The sequence below is a fragment of the Atractosteus spatula genome, chromosome 7 (genome assembly GCF_055471065.1).
Source record: "Atractosteus spatula isolate fAtrSpa1 chromosome 7, fAtrSpa1.hap1, whole genome shotgun sequence".
Classification (NCBI taxonomy): domain Eukaryota; kingdom Metazoa; phylum Chordata; class Actinopteri; order Semionotiformes; family Lepisosteidae; genus Atractosteus; species Atractosteus spatula.
The window spans coordinates 32692626-32716605 of NC_142712.1; the positions used below are offsets into that span (position 1 = coordinate 32692626).

General features: G+C 49.2%; 1 protein-coding gene across 3 annotated transcripts in view; it reads left to right on the forward strand.

Annotated features, from left to right (window-relative positions):
* Positions 1-23980, forward strand: part of LOC148830794 (ankyrin repeat and SAM domain-containing protein 1A-like) — a 129541-nt gene that overhangs the window by 76003 nt on the left and 29558 nt on the right. For all 3 annotated transcript variants that reach the window (XM_088921749.1, XM_088921748.1, XM_088921750.1), the window contains 2 exons: positions 11808-11877; positions 19214-19353. In XM_088921749.1, the coding sequence (XP_088777875.1) occupies positions 11808-11877; positions 19214-19353 (210 nt within the window). The remainder of the gene's footprint in view (positions 1-11807; positions 11878-19213; positions 19354-23980) is intronic.

The following is a 23980-nucleotide window of genomic DNA, read 5'->3' on the forward strand; positions in this document are numbered from 1 at the left end:
GACAGTCTCGGTGCATTCAGCAACAGTGCAGAGTGCAGAGCAGTCAGGATGTTTCTACCTGCTTGGAATAGGTCAGGTTGCACAGCTGGCAGTAGTCTACTTCCTTGTATTTGCATTAATATCGTGTTTTGCATCCCATTGAATCTTGAAGTGCTTTGCATATAAGGGATCCCATTCATCTATATTGAGCCCTGTTGTGTCAGCAGCCCCACTACACATCAGATCATGCAGAGAAAAGAGGAATTGCTTCACCCAGCGAATTGAAAGGCAACTTTAGGGAGGCCAGATTGTGCAAACCCTGAGTGTCACCAGTCACTCATCAATTTTGCAAACAGTATCCTGGGATCTGGTCTCTCTGGTGTATGTCTCCTCCTACAGCACATACTAGGATGTTTGGGAAATTCGTGGGAAATCTAGGGAAAGAGCACCACTTCCTGGTCACCTGCAGCAGCCTGGAGCCCTATGATTGACAGCTGCCTACAGATTAATGCTGGTTGTTTCGGGTTTGTTACTCCGTTTTGACTAGAGTTCAGTTTATTCTGAATCGACTCATGCGTCTGGGTCTCTGCTTCAGTACCATCTGCGCAACAGCCTGCAGCAGCGTGAATACCCACAGGATTCACCTGTTTAGCAGTGGGAGTGTGATTGCCCAGTCCTGAGCCAGGATATTTCGCTCGTCTCCACTGAGCTGTTGCAGCCTAGTTTCCCGCCCTGTCGCACTGCAGTCCCGTCCCCAGTTCGTCGTGTCACCTGGCTGCACTGGGACCCTCCTCTGTGGTGGAACAGCGGGGGGCACCCTGCTGCCACCCATTCAGCTTTCACTCACTTCCACCTGGGGTGACAGCTGACCCAAACAAAGAGGATTATCTTTCATTTCTAATAGATAATTTAATTCCGGGTTCAAGGCCCTGATCCCGGGCCCTGGATTCAATTCCGGACTGGGGTGCTATCTGCGTGGAATTTTTTTTTAATAACATCACTTTATTAACAATTTCTTGCATTAGGAACTTGTCTTTTCGCATAGCCCAGACTCACTCTGTGAGACACACAGACACACAGACAGGGAAAGAAGCTTGGGGTCAGAGCGCAGGGTCAGCCATTGTACAGCGCCCCTGGAGCAGCTGGGGTTAAGGGCCTTGCTCAGGGGCCCAACGGAGTAGGATTCCTCTGCCGGCTGCGGGATTTGAACTGGCAACCTTCCAGCCACAGGCGCAGATCCTTAGCCACAAAGCCACTGCTCCGCCCCAATTTTCATGTGCGTGTGAGTTTTCTCCAACAGTCCAGAGACGTGCTGGTAGGTTAATTGTCTTCTGGGATAACTGGCCCTGGTGTTGGTGTGTGTTAATGTCTGTGGCTGTGTCTGCCCTGTGATCGCCTGGGGTCTCATCCAGGCTGTACCCTGCCTTGCGCCTCTTACTTGCTGGGATAGGCTCTGGTTCCCCCGCGCCCCCCGAACTGGATAAAGCACTTCCAAAATGGGTGGACGTTGCGGGAACACATTCAGGAATCACTCTCTTTGTGGAGATGGTTTCTGATGTTGCCCTCCCACACGGCAAGGTGAACATTCCCATGTAGGCACAATCCCCTTGGCTGCTGCCCGGGAGACCGAATTGGAGGCGCCAGGATTGAACTGGCATGAAACTCTTGTCTCCTTCGCAGTACAATGCCTGCTCATGACTTGCTAATGTGGCCCCTCGGCGGTCCTCTCTCCGGCCAGACGTGACAAGCGGCAACCGGGCTTTGTTCCGGCGGTGAATGGACACTGGACAAAAGAAGGCTCCAGGGAAAGCTAACAGGATGAGTTGGGGGGGGGGGGGGGAGGCTCTGGCTGCTCCGGTCTCCTTTCCAGCCTTTCACAAAGTTTGTAGAACTTCCCCTCTCCTCGTAAGCCGCTTTCCTGGGCGGCTCTGATTGATCAGCGCTGAAATAGCGAGCCAGTTTAGACTTTTTTTTTCCAGAGATAGGGAGCGTGGAATAGGCAGGCCTGTGACTTTTCCGCCCTGTGAGAAAGAGCAGAGATGACGCTCTCTGGCTGCTGAGTGATTCAGAACCGCCATCCCAGCCGTGCACTGCTGGAACTCTGTTAGGGAGATTTTCGTGTTCCACACACATTTTATTTTGGTTCTCCAAGGAATCCTGTAAGACGGGTAGTAACATTTCAGCTTCTTTTTTTGTTACAAGGGGGGCCCTGGCTGCTAGATATAAGGTGGTTACCCCAAATGGCAAATTCAAGTTGTGATGTGGTGAAGAACTACCTGGGAACTGACATTCTGGCATTTGAAAGGGTTTTCAGGCTACCTTTTGCTTGTCATCGTCAGAGCTTGTAACATAAAGAGCTTTTAAAAAGGACCAATCGGGCACCAGTCGCCTGCGCGTCACTAACACGAGTGTCGCTCGCTGTGTCAACGGGGCTTCATTTCCCCCGCAGGACTTTGTTTTCCTCTTCCAAGCTTCCAGGAGTTCGCCGAGTGCCAGGGTGTCTGGCGACTGCAGAATGGCAGCCTGGCGTGCACTTTTGTCTGGTTGCCCTTTGTCCTTCAGTGTCATGTAGCCATCTGCTCTGGAATCTGCCTTGTCGCTGTTGTGCGTTTCTGCGTAGGTGCCGCACAGCGTTCGCAAGCCCTGCGTCGCAGCTGTTGACCCATGTGACCCTGTGAACTTTGCCCTTCCCATTGTTTTCCCGAGTGCATCGGCAGAATGCTTTTCTTGCGGCTCTTGATTTCCTTTGTGCTGTGACCTGCATGTGTCTCTCTCTGGCTAATCTGTTTGCCCATCCTTCTACAGCCATCCATCTATCTGCTTTATCCAATTCAGGGTCGCAGGGGCCTATCCTGGCAAGCCACAGGTGCGAGGTGGGATACGCCACAGGCCACACATAGATACACTCACACCAGGACCACCTTTCCCAGGAGCCAATTAACCTACCAGTATTTCTTTGGAGTGAGGGAGGAAACCGGAGCACCAGGAGAAAACCCATATGAACCCAGGGAGAACATACAAACTCCACAGAGATAGCGCCCCAGGTCTAGAATTGAACCCAGGGCCCCAGTGCTGAGAGGCAACAGGGCTAACCACTGTGCTGCCATCATTCACAATACATATGCTTTAATGAGATCGGTGTTGCCATCTTTTAGCCCAATCTCATTAGTTCTCAGGCTAAAGCTGGGCTAATTGGGATGAAAGCCTCTAAGGAAAACCAGGTTGTACTTGTATGTTGTTTCGGTGGACCTGTAGGTGGCGCTCTTGCGTCTGAACCAAGAGTTCCAGACTGATAACCCATTATAGTGATGGGGGACATTGTGTTTTAAGAGGAGACTTCCTTCTGGTGCAGTGTTAATTCTGGAGTCTTCAGTCCTGGTTTGCCCCAAACTGGTAAGCCTAAATCATCCATCTCAAATAGACTGGGGGAAAATATAACTTAAACTTGCTGAACAATCAATCAAGCAACTTGTTCATTGGAGGGAACTCTTGTCCTTATGAGCCGAACATCTGTGTTCCTTGTGTTGTGTAAATGGCTTAATTTAACAAATCATGTGCAACTGTTTATCACTTAAATTTCCTGAAGTCTTTTGAATTGGGCTGTGTCATGGTAACCTGGTAAATGTGCTGGCCTGGGGCTGTCCATTTAATCATTTAATCTCTTATGTTCATAAAAGTATGGGTCTAACCCCAGTGTCCTGCTTAAATTCCCCTCTGGGCTTGTACGATCGGGCCTCCCTGAAGTTCCCCCTTATTTCAGCTCCACTTCTCCACCAGTGCTGTGGATGAAGTGGGTCCTCTCCTGTACGTAAAGCTCTTTGGGATCGAAAGAAAACGCAGAGCGCCGTCACATTACGATGAATCCACTGAAATATACTGGGAGCTCAACTAGTTTTGCAATCCTAATATTAATCCCGTGGATGACCATCCGAGTCATCTGAGAACTAACCGAACCCTCTTCCCCTTTTCCCAGAAGAGCCGGGGCTGTGACTTTTGTAGCTGTGCCAGGAGGGAGTTTTCTCCCGTTGATCAGGAAAACCCGTGCCAGGATATTACCTCAGTTTCACCGAGGGCAGGAAGGGGGATTCCAGAATCCGACTGGTTCGGTTTCCGCCTCAGGATCCTCATGTTGGCTCATTATAGAAAAGTGTGCCCATGTGAGTGCATTCCCTGCCAGTGATTTCACCCTGCTGTGGAGGGGTCGTGCGATTTTTACTGGATGACCCTTTGGAAGGCCTTAGACAGGCCAGTGGTCTGCACGTTGGACACTTATAGGGCTGTGTCTCCGATTAGCACCTGCCTCTGAACCTACCCACACTCGTGCTGGGTCATCTCTGTCTGCAGTACTGCAGCCCAGCCAAGAACAGGCCAAGACTGTTTCTTGCTGGAAACTCAGTAAGAGCTTGGATCAGGTCTTCTTAGGCCCGAGCTTTTTTCCTTGTGTCTTCGGTAACTTATAACGTTTAAGATTTACTCAAGCAGAGTAGGAAGTGAAGCCGAATTGGCTGTCTCAGAGCTGTAGCGTAAGGAAATCCATAAAAAGCAGGTGGCTAGATGTTTGTGTTGACTTCTGTGATGTTATTGTTCATTCTCAATTTTCTGTCCTAACGTGTACACAATCTTATTGACTTAAATTTGTGGTATTTATAAATCTGAAAGCAGTTGCCATTATTTTATCTTGCAGTTGTCACCTTTGTGAGCCCTTGTACGTTAATGAACAGTGCCGTGGGATTTGTAATGATAAAGTAGTCAGGACCCAGGTTTAACTGTACCTTCTACACTTGTGGTGTCCCTGGTCGCCATCCTGGGGCACTGCTTTGGACATCCAGGTCCAGAGGAAAGAGCGCTACCTACTGGTCAACCAACACCGCTTATAGCCGCAACCTGGTTTCCAGTAGAGGCCTTGCTTCCCAGTACTGGCCAAACTTAGCCTTCCTTAGTTTCTGAGAGCCGACAAAGACAAAGCTACAACATTAGGCAACAGACATGCTCATGAGATGATTGTAATGTGTTGTGAAAAGTGACTGTATCTGCCTGGTGTACAATGAGCAGTCCATTTCTAACTGGCAGGGAGAGAGTATGGAATCATCTTATGTCTGCTCTTCTAGTCGCATGGATTGTGGCTTTAAGTGCAGTCGTTCTCCCAGAGGTTAAGGCTTGGACATGAAAGGATCTCGCTAAACGTATTATCTAACCACTTCTGGTTAGATCTGTGGAGCCCTCCTTGTCTGTGTTGGAAATTCATCACTGCCTTTTCTCTTGAAAGCAATCGCAGCCATTATCTTATTCCAATTAAGTACAATCAAAAGGACCTGGGCTTGAGGAGCAGTCCCATGACAGCAAAGCCTAAAGGGCAGACTTGCTAGTTAACCTAAAATCAAAGCAATTCTAGCGCCGGTTATGCCACAGGAAATTCATCTTTGGTCGCTGTTTTTTTTTTCCACGGTCAACTGCTCTCGCTATTTAGTGATAGCCATCGTCGCCGTGTGACGGCAGTCATCCTTATCAGGCCGAGGAAGTGTGCTCTGTCGGAACTGTGCTTGAAGGTGAGCAGTAAAGGACTGTAGGGTACAACAGGCAGAGGCTCTCCTGTAGGCGAGAGAGTGGCAATATTCTACAGCAGCAAAATGAACTGCCAGGTTACGGAAATTGTCAGCTATAGAAACCCTGCATTTGATTCCACACAAAATGAGCTATATCAGATATTTGAAACACGAACGTGTTTGACAGAGTTGCTGTTGGATGGCAGTTGGGTTGCAATTCCAAAACCGAGGTCCTGACTCTCGGTGGTCATTTAAAATCCCAGGGCGTTTCTTGAAAAGAGTAGTAACCTCAGCATCCCGGCCAAATTTCCCATTGGCCTTTACCGGTCATGGCCTCCTAATAATCCCCCTCTCTGAATTGGCTTCATCACTCTGTTCTCCTCCCCACTGATAGCTGGTGTGTGGTGAGCGCTCATGTGGATGCTGCACATTGGTGGTGGTGGAGGGGAGTCCCCATTACCTGTAAAGCGCTTTGAGTGGAGTGTCCAGAAAAGAGCTATATAAGTGTAAGCAATTATTATTATTATTATTATTATTACTATTATTATCTTCCACAGAGATCTGTACTTTCAGCATGATCACTACAAAATGCTAAATTTTGGACATGCTTTAAATCCACTTTTGGAAATTCAAAACAATTTTACCTCAATGTTGGAGTGGAACATGCCACACAGCCGTGTTGAAGTGTTGCTGAAGCCGATACCTTGGTTTCTTTCAGGAAACAACTGGATGAGACTCAGGGGTCAATTAAATTTGAACTACCAAACAGGCTAGATGGGCCCAGTGACCTTCCTCTTGTTTCCAGACGTTTGTGTTTTGTGCTCTCTGTCTTCTAGCACAGGAGGGTGTGTCGAGAGGCTGCGCTGGTCATCTTTATTTGACATATTGGCAGTGTCCTTTTACACAGCTGTGTTGAAAGTATGAAATGAAGAAAGTCCAATCAGTTGGTTAGGATACTGTATGTTTTAATTTGTCATCCCTTGGTGGCCTTTAAAGACACTGTAATGATCCAGGGCTCTCCTGCTGTTCTGTCCAGAGGAACACAGACATTGTTATTGGCTCAGACAAGCAGGCTTTTTATGTGGGCTCTAATCAATGGCTTGTCTGCTGTCTCCCCAATGGTTTTCAATAGGATGGCCATAAATATTAAATGATGAGGCAAGAATCTGTTTTGCGGTCTCAATTGAAGGAGGCAAAATTGAAGATAACCTGACAAATAAACAGACGACTGTAGCACCCGAGAGAAGCTTTAAAACTGTGAAATGCAAGTGTTACATTTTGCAGTGGATTTTTGTCCGTTTGGTCCCTCTGAGAAGTACTCATCTAGGTTTAATCGATGAAAGCAGATGACCCCGTGTGGTCTTTTTGGAACCATCAAGTTTAGTCAAGCGATCAACAAAATGCTCTGCTGCATGCTGGGTAGAACAGGTGCTGTATCATTCTTTAAGAGAAATCACCGAGGTTCTGGTGCGCTCTGTGAGTCAGGTCACACGGTATGCAGACCCTTCAGGACAGCTCTCGTGCTTCCTTTCCCTTTGCGTTGTTGAGATTCCGTAGGTGTTCTTGGCTTCCCAGGAATGGAGGGAGGGGTGGGGTGGTAAGGGCATGGAAGGGGGCGGTGGGTCTGCAGAGGTGAGAAGAGGGGGGTGTTTCTGGGATTCCGCTGGTCGGGCCCCAGCAGATGGCTTGGGTTGACCCGTTACTGAGCTCAGACATCTGCTGCTGTCAGAGAGTCCTGCCTCTTTTCACCAGGCTGCCTGGACATGGAGATATGTGCAACACACCAGGAAACAGAAAAACATCAGTATCGGGGAAACTTGGCCTAATGTATCACACACAGGGCCTGACACAGACGCTTGCCTATAAAAAACAGTGTTGGTCGCAGATGGAGAGAAACACGGTTCGTAAACGGGTTGTGCGAATATCGACAACAGGTGCAAGATGTCTGAAGCTTCTTGCATCAGCTTAAGTAAATTAACAGAGACGGGTGTGTGAAATTAATATTATATCAGTGGTGCTGCTTTTCTGTTCAGTCAAGATAGTTTGTCGCAGGAGTTTTGAAACCTGAAACGGATGAAGCTGCTATGCAGCAGGTGTCCCATCTGTTTCTGTGCCAAGAGGGAACATGGCTATACATTTGGGTCTTTTCTCTGTGTGTCCTCTGAACTCTTTGTACACCACTGAATTCGCGCATTAAGTGCCATAGAGCAGACTGTCTATAGCCAGTGTATCTGAGCCAGGTGATAAGAGGAAGCAGGGGAGTGCCTGATTACACAGGGTGTGCATGTTGGCATCACTTCATTAAACTGCTACTGAGATATTTTGGAAGCATCTTACACCAGTCCTGAGTATCACCCTCCCAATTGCTTTCATCTTCAGAGTAGCACAACACTCTTGCTATGCTGTAAATTTCAGGGGCAGAAATGTTATGGGATTAATTCTACGGACACAGTGTGGGTGCGTCTGAGCAGCCTTGACAAAAAACAAAGCACAAAACAGAGCAGACACAAACACACCAGTCTGAGTTTGCTTGGTTTTGTGAATCATACAGGGCCCGAGGCAGAAGGGTGGATTTTTTTTTACACCACAGGCACAGGAATATTTTGTGGAATTGGACGCTCATGCTACATTTTAACGCTCAGTTCACGCCGGGACACGGTGCCTCGTCAAGGTATTAGTGATGTAGAGTCCACGCGCGCTGTCAGGCTCAGCCTCGGCAGTGCGACAGTGGCGATGGTTTGTAAAAACGGAATGACGATTCAATTTCTTCCAGCAGAAAGAGAAACCGATGCCTCCGACCGCAATACCTCGGAGAGCTAAGTCCTTTCACAGCGTAAGATCACCTTTTAAGCAATATGCTTTGGTATCCTGTGAGCTGTTCTTTTTTTGGTTTTGTGTTTATTTTGCTTTGTTCTTGGTTGGGGCGGGTAGCAGTGTGCGGTAAGGGGACGCTGGGTGTGAGGGAAGTTGGGGCGTCGGATGGGCGCGGCTGCAGGCTGGTTTCCCCAGTGTCTCGCAGCGCAGAGGCCCGAGACCCCTGCCAAGGCCCAAGGCTGGATTCTGCCGTTCTCCCCACTGCTGTTTTTGTTAAACTCAGTCCCCTTTTCACAACACAAATCAATTTGAGCACAAAATCCTTAAGACAAAGAAGGGACTACCCCTGTATCCTAGTGCTAGGTGCTTCAGTAGTGTCCCACTGGGGACTTGACCCCTCTCAAGCAGAAGACATTGGCCCAGCTCTGCCCCTGCTTTTCCTAGCAGTTTCGGAGTCTTCCACTACAGACCTGCAGTCCCATTGTGACCGAATTTGAGATTTAAAGTCCATCCAAGTGTGGAAAGGGAATGTCTGTCTTGTGTTTAGGGGGACATTTTGTTGTCTGGTCTCCAATCCTGAAACTCTGCGACGACTCCGTTCGACTCCCCAGAGGATGGAAAAAATAGGAACCCCAAGCTCCCGTTCCTGTATACTCGGATGCGTGCACGCCTCACGAGGGATTGTGGTGAAAATCTACACCCTCTTGTCAGCAATACGCCTCCAAGCAAGCTTTGAAGACTGGAAGAAGGCAGACGTTATTTGCACGTGGACTCAGGTCACGCAGAAACCATCTAATGTCCAAGTTCGAAGACAGAAGCAGTTCTTCAACGTACAATAAGAATAATGCAAGGGGCCAACTGGGATAAAAATGTTTAACTTTGGGTCGTGACACCCCACAATCTATCCCTAATCTAAATCATAGGGTGCAGGCGTGACTGTATCCTGGACAGGATCCCAGTCATACCGGGGACATTCACCCAAGTACGCAGGGACCCTCAAGAAATTCCAAATTATCCTAGTTGGCATGTCTTATGGAGGCAGGAGCAACTCAAACAAATACAAAGAGAACCAGAAAGCTCCACATGTAAGATGCAGGATCTTAAAGCTCAGAGAGTACAGCTCCATGCATTTCTTAGCATGTAAAAAATTAAGCGTCTTTCTGGAAGTCTGTTCCAGCTTGAAGGATGATCTGGAGTTTTCAAAGTACCGCTCTGTCTCTGAATACCGATATTTGTCCTGGAAATTCTCTTTGAGAAGGGAAAATTCAATGAATTTCAACTGCATCCTTTTACTAACTTAAACGACAGAGTAGCCGGCATTTTGTTTTGAGTTCACCTAGCTGCGGACCCTTCTCCTAGGGTGATTCCTGAAACCAAACGTTCAGTGTGGGCCATCGTAGACTTGCCACCTAGTCTGATTTTATTGCTGCATGTTATCAACCTGCTAATAAGCTACAGTTCCTCACTTCCAAATATTTATCCCACTATTGTACAGCAGCTCAGAGTGACCAGAATCCAGCTGTACGGGCCTGTTTGCAGAGTTGAGACCCTGTCTCCTGTAATGGGACAGCCCCCCCATCACAGCAAACTGGGGCAAGAGCTCCCACATTCCGCAGACCCTGCTGCCTCAGGCCAGGTGGAAACTCCTGACCTGAGTTGACTTTTGTTTTGTAGCAAAATGGGACAAACCAAAACCTGTACCTGTACTGCAAATTCTCCTCTGGAGCCATCAGCTTTGTTGTCCCTAAAAGCGCACTGGGCCTGAGTCAGTGGAGTTCTGCTCATTGCTGGGGCTAAACGTTGGGGGTGGGCCAGTTCTGTTCCACATGGCAGGAACTGTAGTCTTGCTGCTTCCTGTGTTGGTGGCTCAGGGGAGAGGGGTTATCCCGAAGTTTTCCTCTCAGGACACCGGAATCTGGCAGGCTAGCGTATTGCTCTTATTAAAGAGCAAAAGAACTCTCCCAATCCCAAAACCCTAACTTAAAAGCTATAGAGATCCACTTGTTTGGGATCTGAAGACGTTAAATGACAAACAGCCAGTATGACACATTAATGAAATTGGGGAGGAGTGGAGGTGAACTTTCTGGTTGTCCTGTCAGAGAAATTTCGTGGGACCTTTTTTGCTGAAAAACTGTCTTTTGTGTAGGCAGTGCATGCTGGGAGGAAGCAGGTGGGAGGGGTTTGCATGGGCTTCCTGTCCCTTTTCTGTGTTGTTGCCATCGGTGAGGAGCCAAAGAGGCCTGGGGTCAAACTCTGGGGAGCCTAGAGTTTGAGCACCGATTATATGTTTAGAGTTTTTAAGATGTGATTACCTCTTGTTGTAAAGTTAAAAAAAAATCAAGAAAACCGCTAAAAATGCTGTTCGATCAGGAAAGGTAAAAATGATTCAGTTGAATTACAGAATGGTGATTAAAGGCAAATGTTTCTGTTTACAACTATGTGGCACATCTGGGCAGAACTGTAGATTGGGGGAGACAACTACACAATCTTTAGGCCCATTTCGCCACAGTATTTGAGTGTTTATTGGGTATTTATTTAATTATGCCATCATTCCCCCATTACTGATTGCAAATAATCTCCCACACCAAAGAAACTGGCTGCCAAACACTGCATTCCAGCTAGAGAATTGGTTTCCTCTCATTTTCATGCCCTTTAATCCTGGCACAGGTCCTCATACTCTACTTAGCAACTTGGGCACAATTGAAAAACTTTGCCTTAAGAATCTGTGCCTCTTGAGAAATGTATGATAGTTGTCTGTTATTATTGACCTCGATATGAGCTGTATATGGGTCCAGACAGCCACCAGTCTGCACCACCTGATTTTCCCCACTGTGAGCTGCCAGCTCAGGATATTGAGGGTGGGTATACATTATAACTCCACTGCAGTGTCTACATTTGGGGAAAAAAAGGCAGAAGGCATGTGATTGCTACATTAAGGAGAGCTGCTTTTCTCTTCCCTGTGCTGTCTTCAGGACTGAACATCCTAAAGACAGAAGGGGTTTCAAAGGGTTTGGGCTCCTTTAACCTGTAGTCTGACCCTCCATGAAGCTGCAGTCTGAGTGATTTCATCCCTAGCCTTCTGAGCACCTATTACACATTCTGCTGTGTCAAGAAATTAAAGTCAGATGAAAATTGGGCTGCAGACACAGGAAAGAATCCCGTCACATTGCACACGTGTGGTTAGATGCCTCATCTCCCAGGAGCCCTGAACGCTCCAGCACACCTAATGCGTTTCGAAATTGCGTATTAATAAGGTGCTCTGAAATTGGGATGTGATGGGACAGAGTCGGCCTTTTTTCAGGGTTCCTCCTAGGAAAGGTGAGACTGGCACTGTCTGACGGGGATCTGTGGGGTGAGTGTTGAGTCCGAGGTGGGGCCAGGGTGCCGCCCTGCGTGGGGGACGTCGTCTGATCTCTCTCTCTCTGCTCTACCCCCCCCCATCCTCTCCTCCTTCCTCCTCCTCCTCCTCAGATCGAGAAGATCATGACCCTGATCGGGGCCGGGATCGAGTTCTCCAGGGAGCAGCAGCCCTTGGCCTCAGGTAAGATGCCTCGCTCGTGGGCGTTACTCTTGTACTGTTTCGTGTCAATTTGAAGGCCTCAAAATGCGTCTTCCAGCAACTCCCGCAGCCCTGAACCAGGTCAATCCTTCAAACCTGAGATATCTCTCAACTCGCCTTTCTACTAGGGCCTCTGTCTGATCGTCCTATCAGACACTTTATCCTGCACATTTTATTTACTAATATATATTTTTTTTTCTTTTTCTTCATCACTGTGTACAGCGTCCTTAAGGTTGGAAAGACACTTTATAAATGTTATTTATTACTATAGAATGAATGCGCCAGAACAATAGATTTATTTAAATTTTGCAGTAAAGTTAAGAATATGTGGAAAAATTACACAGTTGTAAGAGTTTACCTTAAAATACCAAGGTTTGATCAAACAAAGGCGCTGTACACGTGTGCCTGTACTTAATGTGTTTTTAATGATTTACCTTCTAAAACAATCTGGTATGTCTGCCCCCGGGGGGTAAGTTCTGAGTTATGGTCCTTCTGCAAGTATTTATTTTACATAAGTCACTGGCAGAATCTGGGTTATGTAAGTCAATAAGTTAATAAGTGCTGCTTTGCTGCGCGGGTACACTGGGTTCAGTTCTGGACCTGGGGTGCACTTTGCATAGAATTTGTCTGTTATCCCCGTGTTCACAAAGGTTTCCTCCTACAGTCCACATACATACTGCTAATTAATTAATTGACTTCTGGTAAAACTGGCACAGACGCACACACTACCTCCCGTCAGAGTCGGTCTGCCCGGCGATGGACTGGCGTCCCATCCAGAGTGTATCCTGCTTAGTGCCTGTTGCTTGCTCGGATATCCCCCGCGACCCCGGATTGGATAAAGTGGATAGAAAATGAATGGATGGAAATGTCGATAAAGTAGTTAAGAATCAATTACATAACTGGGGACTAATTAACGAAGCCACACTTAAATACCAGCAGTGTGACGGTGCCGAGCTGTAATATTAACCTTCATTAGTTTGAAGACACTGGAAGCTTTTCTCCCAATACACTACAACAAAGCAGTTCCTTATTGAGGGTATAAACACAGGCCTCCGTACAGCCTCCTTCTATAGTTTTGCCTCACTGCTCTTCTAAACTTGCTTGCCACCTGACAGGGAACAAAATCCCTTTGCTTGACCCGCATGTTCCTGTCCTTTATTAAATTATTTTTAAACGAGTTACCGGACCCTCCAGCCAATTTGTTTTTTTAGTTTGAAAGTTTGGCTGCTGTGAAGCACCAGCTCTTGTGCGTGTTGAACTGCTGACCCCAGCCAGACGCCCGTTATTGGATTAAACTCGCCAGGCGGACAGATGTTTCTGGAAACTGATGTGAGGAGGATGTTGTTTACCGAGTGACACAGGTTCGTCTGCGTCTCTCCTTCCTGTGACTCACGGCCCAGATCTCCCTGCTGACCTCTTTCCTCAGTTGTAGGGGGTCGCTACATGGGCCGATGAAGTCAGACCCATGCTGTTAGGCCAACACATGGAACCTTGGGCCACCACCTCCGTGTATCCATGTGCTAGATCTCTTTTCCTTTACTTCAGCCAGAGTCAGCCAGGACCTGTCCTGTGAATCTCCACGCTCCCCCCCACCCCCCCAGAAATAGGAAAAACAAGATGGCTCAGGAGAAGTTCATCCACTAAAATCGCTTGCAGTGCAGGTGGAGCCCCTGTAGTCCCGCTGTTGCTGCTGCAGTCTCTTGCCTTGAGATTAGAGACTGGAGGAGGTTATTGCCATATGTACACGTACAACGGGATGATCTCTCGGGACATACACGGCACAACAGGCAACACCGCAATGTAGACAGTAATTGCATTACTGTTGAGGATGCGCGCTGCAGTAGTGTAGAAGCTGTTCTTGAGTCTAGTGGTCTTTGCTTTAACAGTGCGGTACCGCTTGCCTGAGCGCAGGGGGGAGAACAGTTTGTGGCCGGGATGGTTGGGATCCTGGATGATGGATTAGGTTGATTGTGACAGTGGATGGTGTGAATCTCATCGATTTGATGGTAAATTATATCCGATAATCCTCTGTGCCGTTGCCACAACCCTTCTTAGTGCGTCTCTGTCATGCGTGGTAGTATTGCTGAACCACACGGTGACACCACTGGGGAGGACACTTTCTATAGTGCTGTGGTAAAAGTTCATGAGGAGCCTCTTCCCCATACCCCATTTCTTTAAGCACCGCAGAAAGTGCAGGCGCTGTTGTGCCTTTTTTCAAGATGGCGACGGCTCGCGTGTAGCTCTCTCATTTGACGTTAGCCCACGGGGATGTCCCAGTCAGGGACATACAGGGAGCCGGAGCTGGGTGGGCTCCAATGTCTGGGGCCTGGCCTGATCCCACCATGCCCCCTTCGGGCTGCGCGTTGACAGTGGGTGTGTGTCGCCACCTCAGTCTTCCCAGGCTGGCACAGGGGTCCTTAACGGACAGCCGAGTTGATCCACCCAAGTAAAAAATAAAATACTGGCGGCTACAAAATGAATATGAATGACCTCCTGGTTCTTTAGTCTCTGTTTATCGGTTCTTGCCAAGGTTTGTCTATAGGAAAGGACTTGATAGCTCTGATTGAACACAACCCTAGCTAGGGCTTTCAGCGCAAGGTGTCAGCTGCGCTCCTAGATGAGTGGATTATCTTATTTTTTTCGTATTATTTTATGATGTGTGTTTGTAGTGCTTCTTCTAAGTGTTTGTGTTAAGCTTGACCATACAGAGCAGCCCAGAAAGATGGAACAGGAAGGGGCAAGGAGGAAGCTCTTTAGTGTTGCACAGATTTCTGAAGCCCACGGGTGAGGGAGTGTGCTGTAGTGATAACGTGTGGAAATACGGGACTCACGCAGGACAAGCAATATGAAGATAATCCGAAAAAAATATCCCACTGTTATTAACTGCTCAGCTATGTGGGCTGAGTAGCAGGGTGATAGTTGTAGGGGCAAGAACAGAATCCTAAGAGGCTGGAGATGCAGAATTGTAATCATTTGGTTAAGGAGGTTGTTGAAAGGGGGAGGGGAAGAGGCTGTTCAGACAGTGACCTTCAGCCTGTGCTTTAACTCGATATGCAGTGAACGACCCTGCATCCCACTCCAGCCCTACAGGCTGAAGACGAGCTGATAACTATCATCATCCTAATGCTAGGCAGGTAAAAAAAAATGCATCAGGACAGATTTTGATTAATTGGATCCTGCAGTTGTGGAGTGTTCCCTCTGTTTGTAGTTCGCAGCTCATTTCAGTTGTGGCTCATGCGCTTCATGTGAATGAGGGGAATTGCAAATAATTGTATCAAGTCAGATTTGCTGGGATGCAAAGGGTGAAGTTAAACAATGTTTTTTTTTTTTTGGAGAACAGTCGGCACTTGTGCATTACAGTTATCTGCATGAGAAATAAATGTGCCTCAGTGTTTGGAATTTAATTTATATCCTCAGTGCCGTACTTTCGAAATTAACTTCCAGGATACAATTAGTGCAATTTACCTTGGAGCAAAAGTTCAGCAACCTCAGATGGTGTCTGTTCTCGCTGTTTTTTGGAAAGATGGCTGGGCTCCTTGACCCAGTTTTAAGGGCTGACAAAGTGACCCAACTTTCCGAGTTTCATTTCCTCTCCAGCTCCGTAATTAGGAGCCGAGCCCCTCTGTGGGACAGGTGCCCCAGTTGCAAGGCTATAATTGGGAGGGCTCGTGTATTTCTGTCGGCTCCCGCAAAGCCAGAGCATCAAGCGGCCGTGATCTCCTCTTCTGGCGCCAACCCACACCCCCCGCCGGGCGCGGCTCGGGTCCGAACCGCTCACCAGGGTGAGTTTAACGTTCAGAACGGGGTGCGTCCTCTCTGCACGCGGCCTCCAGCCCGAGAGTGCTCAGCAGTGCCGTCTTGCCAAGTGCGTTTTAGAAAGGGTTTTGGAGCAGCCGGTTGGGTGATTGTTAGATTTATCCCGATTGCCGCTGTTATCGTCATTCTAAAGACAAAGAATAGACTGTGACAGCTGCAATTTCAGGCTTGGAAAACTGATGGCGCATGAGAGATGTTTTTGTGGGGTTTTTTCTTGCCAGCGTAAAATTAAACACCAGTGGGTTTTGTTAAAATGACACACTCATCTTCATCGACCCCCCCCCGCCAACACACACTATTCTTATTTCTGCCTTAATCGTTTTCATTAGGCAGTCGGGCCATGAGGGACGTGGGGCGGGGGCCCCTCAGAGTGGAGAGTAATTACACACTCCTCGTTAGAGAATGTGTAGAAGACGGGCTGTGGCAGCCATTAATGTTGTGAGACGGCACGCTGTCTCTGGTGAGCACACGGCGCCCAAAACCTCCCCGTGCCTCCCGTTTTCCTTTTCCATAATTGATTTTAAATCGGTTCCAGACCCCCACAACCTTTAGTGTAAGGACGTGCCTCCTGTTCTCAGCATGTCCACTTGGTTTTCCCTTGTCATCCAGCTTGCTGTCCCTGTCGGTTCTGAAGAAGGCCTAAGGTATAACAGCGGACAACTTTTGGAGAAGTGACAGTTGTAAAATCGGGTGCCATTACTAGTTGTTTTGTTTTTTTTCTAAATGCCCGCTGCAAATACTGTCCTTGAAAGCGGTAGTTTGAGTGTTGCTTTTGGGGGTTTTTTCCCCCTCAAAGATTGGAGACTCTGCTTTACAAAAAAAATACTAGGCCAGGAAGCTAATCGCCTCTGTGCTTCGAGTCTGGAGTGGCGAGATAGCTACTCCTCTACCGCTTTTGCAGTCGTGTGAATGTGGAATGAGTTTGCTCATGCGCTCCTGCACTGGAAGAGAACCTTGGAGCACAGTTCAGCTTGTGTGGTACGGTATGCAATGGACTTTTTTTTTTCTTTTGCAAGGCAGGAGAGAAACTCTACATTCTTAGTGACCCACACTTACCCAGGACATCTGCCACGCTCCTCCACTGTGGTACAAAGTCAACGTCCCGAACCGAATAGTCGCATATACCCCCCTTCCTGAGCAGAGCCGTCCATCATCTCGCTTATTGACGTTACACGCTGTCTTGGTTGCCTCTCTAAGCCTCTCTCGGTGTGTGGTGTCCTTTCTTCACTCACGGCTGTATTCTAATCAGTGCCGGGGAGAGGGAGAGGGAGCGGGAGAGAGAGAGAGAGCTCGATTGAGTAAGGGGGAGTGAGGAGAGGGGGAGGGACCTGAGGTCTGGAGCGCAGAATAGCAGCTCTCTCCTTCAGACAGTGAGGAGCAACCCTGCAGCGTCTGACAGAGAGAGAGTGAGGGAGAAAGTGAGGACGCAGAGCCAAAGATCAGAACTATTGCCCAGTTCGGACAAGAGTGTCTCCGGGGGCGCGTGTGCCTTGCACCAAGAAAAAAAAAGCCAACTCGCTCAGACCACCTGCACCGGGGAGACGCAGTGAATCCCTGAGAGGGGAACACGCCGAGCCGCTGGCGTTGCGGGAGAGGGGCTCCTGAAACGCAGGTTTCCGGCGGGGGCAGAGGGACAGGAGAGGAGAGCGGTCAGGTCCGGCCGCGCTGGCTGGGTCTCCGGGGGCGGGGGGGGGGGGGGGGGGCGTCAATGGAACAGGACAAAGGACGGGGCCACAATACGTGACCGAGGAGGCTTGTCGGCGCATTATTAGGGGAGCCCTGTGCCTCCGCTGCCCAGCCAGAACGAGCCGACGGATTGCTGCTGCACGGCTCTGGCTTTGCTGGGAAGTCCGACCGGTGACGGACTGCTGAAAGCCGGCAGGAGATCACCGAGGACAGTGAAGTGTGCTGCGGAGCTAACCAAAGCCAAGCAGCAGAACAAGCCAGATCATTTCCAAGCCTCCAGATCTGTCATTTTGTCACATTTTGTCTCAGCTGATAAGGTTTTCATTTTTTGGGGGGAGGCGACCCGCAAGCGGCAGGAGTTCCAGATAACTCGATCGTATTGATCACAGCTGCTGGATTGCTGGTTTGGAAATATTTAACACTTCATAGGAAGAAACAAAATGTCAATCAGAGTCGGGATGTAGCCGGGCGAGGATGTGTGGGCTTCCTCTCGGCTTTTAAAACATCTGCGCTTGGGATCCATCTGCAACCAAGTCAAACAGACTGTGCGACGCAGCGCTAACAGTTCGGTACCTGTTATTCTAGAGCGAACCGAAGCAGGAGTCCTGGAGAAAATGCTGGGTTTTACCCAAAACACGTGTTTGGGTTCCTGAGGTGTATCTTTTCTTTTCATCCCGAGAGAGGAAGACTAGTGGTAAAGATCACCAGAGACCCAGTCGAGGATCTGAATGCTAAAAGATGTGAGAAAGGAACCTGTTCAGTCACCTGGTGATTTCTGAAACCCCCTCCCTCAAGGCGCTCAGAAGCTTTTAAGTGTGTGGTTCTTGTTTTCTTTTCTGGGGGGGTTCGGCACGGCCGTACCCTTTCAGCGGTTGGCAGAAGGCGAGGTGAAGTGAGGAGCCTCTTTGTTGTTCCGACCTGCGCTATTATCCTTGGTATCGCTTTTGTCATTAGTATTCTGAGGAACGTGCTCCTTCTGCGCTTGCTTGAGTCCAGCAGAATCCGGCACTTTGGTGAGGAGGCACCCTCCGCTTTCGGCTTGAGCAGCTACTCGGCGGAGTGAGAGAGGCAGGGGAGGAGCGGCGGCGTTATCTTAATTAGCTTGCTCCGGTTCCCAGCGACTCTCAGCCGCTGGCGAAAGCCCACCCAACAGCCTAACTCAAATCACTCCCCTGGGAGAATCCGAAAACCGCCCCCCCCCCCCCCCCCCACCTGCATTCGAGCCTGGATCGGCGTAAATCCTCCTCTCGGAGAAAAACATCAAACACTTGAGAAGGGACTTTGGAAACCGCGCCGATCAACGATCAATGTGAAGGGGAAAGACGCCTACAGCTCCAGTAACAAGACCAAAGCTGACATGAAAACTTAAAAAGTTTTCTGGAAGTAGATTCGTTAATTGTTAACGAAGACGGTGGATCCTAAATCTGGCCTGCTCCTGCTTGAATAGTAAGGTCCATAAAAGATGGTAGTTTGGTTTGTTCCAGCAGAGTTACCGACCCACCAGGGAAACGGACCCAGGACTCAGGTGGTCTCCCTCTTCACTCGCTGTTGCTAGCCTGTTGGGGTGTGCTGAGAAATACCCCCCACCCCGTCTTCCATCGGAGAAGCCCATCCCTCGTGTGAAGTGTCTGGGCCCCCGCCTCGCTGTGGGAGCCCCCACCCCAGGCCTGGACGCTGTCTCCGCTGCCCTCCTGGTGTTTCTGCGCTCGGCTGAGCTGGCCGAGAATGATGTGGCAATGCCACGTCTCGTCCTCGGAGTGCCGCTGCTACCGCCTCAACGGCTTCTCCCTGCTGAAGCGTTTCCCTCTCTCCGTAGGCGGCGGGGGCGGCGGCGGCGGCGGCGCCGGGGGCTCGCGGGCCCTGGACCAGCCCGTGGGCGACTGGCTGGAGCACTTGGGGCTGCCGCAGTACGAGAGCAAGCTGCTGCTGAACGGCTTCGACGACCTGCGCTTCATGGTGAGTGCCCGGCGCTTGACCACCTGTGTCTTCCTCCTCTTTCTCACAACCTTTCTCTCCCGTTTGTTTCACCTCCTCTTCCATCATCCGCCGCGCTCCTTCGCGTGCAGACGCTTGGTCCAGCTCCAGCTCTCTTTCTGTCTTTCTTCTCCGCTGCCATTTCCAAACGAGGCTGTAAAGTTGGTGCAACATTGCAAAGTTTGAATGGAGGGTGAGGGATTTTTTTCCAGGGAGGCAGCAGGAAGTGACATTACTTCCTGTGACATCACTTCCGCCCTGGACAGCTTGTTCTTCTAAGCCATCTTTACTTGCCATAGACCTGTTGAAACATCGATTCTAAGCACTGTAATGCTTTTTAAAAAAGGACTCTCTGTTTATTTTGGGGAGCAGATTAGGCAGATTATAGACATCATTGCAATTATCTCTTTCGGGCTGGGCCTCTTATCCTTGTCGTACCAAAACCAGAATTATCTCTTGACTGAGAGCTAAACATGGTTCCAGCTGCTCTTGTAATAACAGTGCTTAGCGGAACATGATGTCATCAATCTCCTTCCCAAAATACAGCTGTTGTGTTGTTTTTTTTATTTGAGTGTTAAAGATAAACAGTTGCAGATGTCTAGGTGGTGCTCTGTACCTAAAACAAGGTTATTTGTGGATTGATCTCTTCATGAATTTAATAAGTATAATAAATACTTTGTTGTACTACATTGCACAATGATGTATATTCTCAGGTTATTATATATATATATGTGCTCCACCTCCAGCACAATGACCAATATACAGTATGAAGGGTACCAAAGAGTGCTTGTAGACCTGTGCACCTTCTCGCAGGTTGTGGGTCAGATTTCTGGGGAATTAAGAACACTGCATGTGTTTCTGTCAGCGCCAGGGTCTATAGAGCTAGAGGAGCTAGAGGCAGACAGAGACAGAGGGTGCTGGTCCACTGCAGCTGGACATCTCGTCCTCCTCAGCCTGGGGCAGTCCACTGCTGGACCCCAGGGGTCCCCAGGTCCATTCTACTGGCTGTGTTCTTCCATCTTGCTCCCGAAGTCAGTTCGTGGACTGGCCTCTGCATTCCATTTGGCAGACGATGCCGTTACCTGCCATCCTAGTGTCCCTGTTCTGCGAGGAAGGGGGCATGGGCTCGGTTTGGTCAATGTGATGTGAGGAAGAGAGGAATGCTCTGTATGTGTTGCACTTCATGAAGAGGTGAATAAGTTTGATCCACATTCTGGGCTCCCATCCTTAAGAATCCAGCGAGCAGTAGAGACAGACAGTCAGATGTGTCAGCAGACGGATGTTAGTGTGTTCTTGAGGCACCTGCTGCGAAGCTGGAGCTGAATTCTCACACTACGCAGTAGCTCTCAGCCTGTTTTCTGGTCAGATGAGACAGGAGACCGCACAGCTGTCCTGAGTAAGAGATCCCACAAAGCGATGCCCTTTCCCCCCACTGCCTTACCGCGTAACAGACCGAGAGACGCGCGTTCTGTGAGGACCTCTCCGATCTCTTGGCAATAAAGCCGACACTCCGTTTTAAAGGTCACCGACCAATAGTTATCTCTCCAAGGCCCGCTTGTCTCGCGCTGCTGCTGTTCTTACAACACGTGCTTAAGGACTGTCAGGAGAAGAGCTAGAGGCGGGAACTCAGGTCTCCTCATTGCAGCTCCTGGTAGGATCATTTCCACGTATTTCCAAGGATTCTGCCAACGTGCAGCCGAGAAAACGTCGCACTTTCACTTGGAGGCTCTGATGCTCAGGGGATCAGCCTCCCTAGCCTGTACTGGATAAGAGGCGACACTCTTGACGAACGAGTGAATAACCTTGATTCACACAATGGGTTCCAATCCTTCAGAATCCGGCAATCAATAGAGCCAGGTGCTCTGATCTGTAGATGGATGGTAGTGTGTTCATCAGCCGCCAGCTGCTCAGCTGGAGGTGCTTACATGCACACAGATGGAAACGCTTACACTAGCTGTGTGTGTTTCATAGCACCAGGAAACCAACTGGTAGGGTAGCTGATGATGTCTAGGTGTTGGTGAGCTGAACATATTCCAAACCCAGCTCTCTTCCCCCCCCCCCCCCCCCCAGCCTGTCCCTCATTTGAAACGGAGAGCCGGCCGAATGGGCCTTCCCTAGCCAGCGCCGATCGGTGAACAGTGCTGAGCCTCTGACAGAAGGCTGTCAGCGATCGACGCCTTTTATTCGCGGGGCTCTCACTGCAGAAAGAGATGGCCGAAAACCACCAACAGGTCCTCTTCTGCGAGCGAATTCAAACAGGGGAGCAATCAAGGGCTGAAGAGGGCCCGTCTCCTTCACCTCTGACCGCGGCCGGTGTGAGCCGGTGCTCCTCTGCCTTGTCGTTGGAGTAGAGAGCCATTTTGATCAGCTTGCTGGCAGGAGCTGCTCTCTGCCTCTGTGGCCCCCGGTGTGCTCATTGTATTTAGGTTTTCTGCTAAATCATCAGGGCTGTGCTGTGCCACGCTCTCAGTAATGAGGATTGATGTGAGCTGGTGGGGGGGGGCGCGAGTGGCTGCACGAGCAGAGCTCCTATAAATCACTGGAGGAGAGGCGGGCAGCGCGCTCTGTCACCGGGCACTGTGGTAGCTGATCCCGTCGGCTCGGGGGGGCGATCGCGGCAAAACTGGGCCCGACTCATGGAGCGCCGCGCATACTCGAGTCTGCATCAATTCCAGTGCTGCCATGTTTGTGCCTGCTCTCTTTTGTGTTTGGTGTTGTGCTGCACCACATATTTTGTTTTCTGAGCCAGAGATGGTGATTTGGCCAGCCCAACCGCTTTGTGTCTTTTGAAGGCCTGTTAGGGACTGGAACTGGGAAAAAAAACCCAGTGCATAACATATGCCCCTGCCTTGTTTTTCCAAGGAGTTTCCTCTCCACTAATCCAGTAAATGTCTGTAGCCAATGAAAATTGCAACCTGGGTGTGGTGTATTGACATTTTCTCCATTGTGACGGAAAGTGTATTGCTTTATGCAAGGGGTTGTGGAAGTGTGGAAAAAGTCCCCCCCATAAAATCAAGCTCCTCTCAGTGAAGGACTTTCTTACATTCGTTAATCCTGATCTGGAGATGTGGGATGATGGAGGCTGACAATTACTTTCCCAAAGCTTGCATCCCCAGAGTTCAAAAGTAATTGGAGCGCCCTGAGCAGGAACATTACTCTGCCTTGTCCGTCCTTCCTCGCCATCTGGGATTTGCCGTGTTAAAATGAGCAGACCTGTCGGTTAAGAGAGTGTGTGTGTGTGTGTGTGTGACACGACACAAGTCAGCACACTCCATGGACACAGCAGGATGAGGCAGTTCGTCCTCGCGGGTCCAACAGGTCCAGACGCAGACATCCATGCGGAGGGCAGGTTGTGTTAGATTTGAAGAACAGTTGTTTTAATGCACAGCTGCGCGTGGGCCATGGCTAATTCCACTCTCGAAGGCGATATCACGTCGGGCTGCTTTGGGCATGCAGACCAGGAGAGGGGGCGTGGGGCTCTTTGGAGAGGCAGTGTCAGTCTCAAGTGTCAGCCAGCAGCTGAATTGTTGAAGAGATGTGTTTGTGTCCCAGGCAAGCCCATAGCCCAATCCTTTAGCTAATAATTCCCGAAAGCAGATCCCAGGAAGCAGTGCTCCATGTGCATTAATAAAAATAATTCCAGAAAGCACATCCCAGGAAGCAATGCTCCATGTGCATTGTTAAAAATAATTCCAGAAAGCACATCCCAGGAAGCAATGCTCCATGTGCATTGTTAAAAGCTCTCTTTCCAGGGTACAGCAGTTTTTCGGCTCAGAGGACGATAACTAGATATACTGTCCTTCAGGTTTGGAGCCTTAGGGAAATTAAGCTGGTTTGTTCTGACGTTTTTCCCTTGTGGCCCACAAATCACTGCTCTGTTCACATAAGGCTTCTGCAGGGGGGAGGCGCAGTGAAAGGCTGGGCGGGTGCTGTATGCTTTCGCCATCCTCTCCCCTCACGGCAGGAGCAGCTCCTCCAGGTCTGGGTAATCCGCCGTGTTCCCAAACACGGAGCGGGGAAGCACGAACAAAGGCAAGCTAATTGCTATGACCTGTAGCTATAGGGGTAGAATTAAAACCGAAGTCCTTATGAAATTGCACAGTCCACTTAAATCCATCTGCTTTGGAGAATTGCATTCATTTCTGCACACCACTTTACCAAAAGCCTGCAGGGCTCTGAAATCCATTAAAAGCAGAGTGACGAGGTTAATTCCTGGCCTCAAAGAGATGTCATATGCTAATAGACGGAGCTCAGTCTCTTTGGTTATAGGCATGGAATATTGCTACTAGGCTTTACATGTTTGTTAGAGTTCGACAGGAATGGGAGGAAGTGCTGTTAATGACCAGAGTGATGTCAAAAGCAGGACGTCCTGCTTTACACAAAAGGTGGCGGGAGTCTGGAGCAGATTGCCCAGCTACATTGCTGGAGTGGCTTCCCTGCAGCAAACCTTCACGAAACAGTTGGATAAATTGTTATTTAATTAAATTTAACAATTCGTTAACTAAGATCGTTACTGAAAGGTGTTTGTACTAGAACCTTACTTATGCTCCTGTTTGTTTTAGCATCGTGGGAGCCCTTTCCTGTGAAGCTATATAGACACTGAAACTCC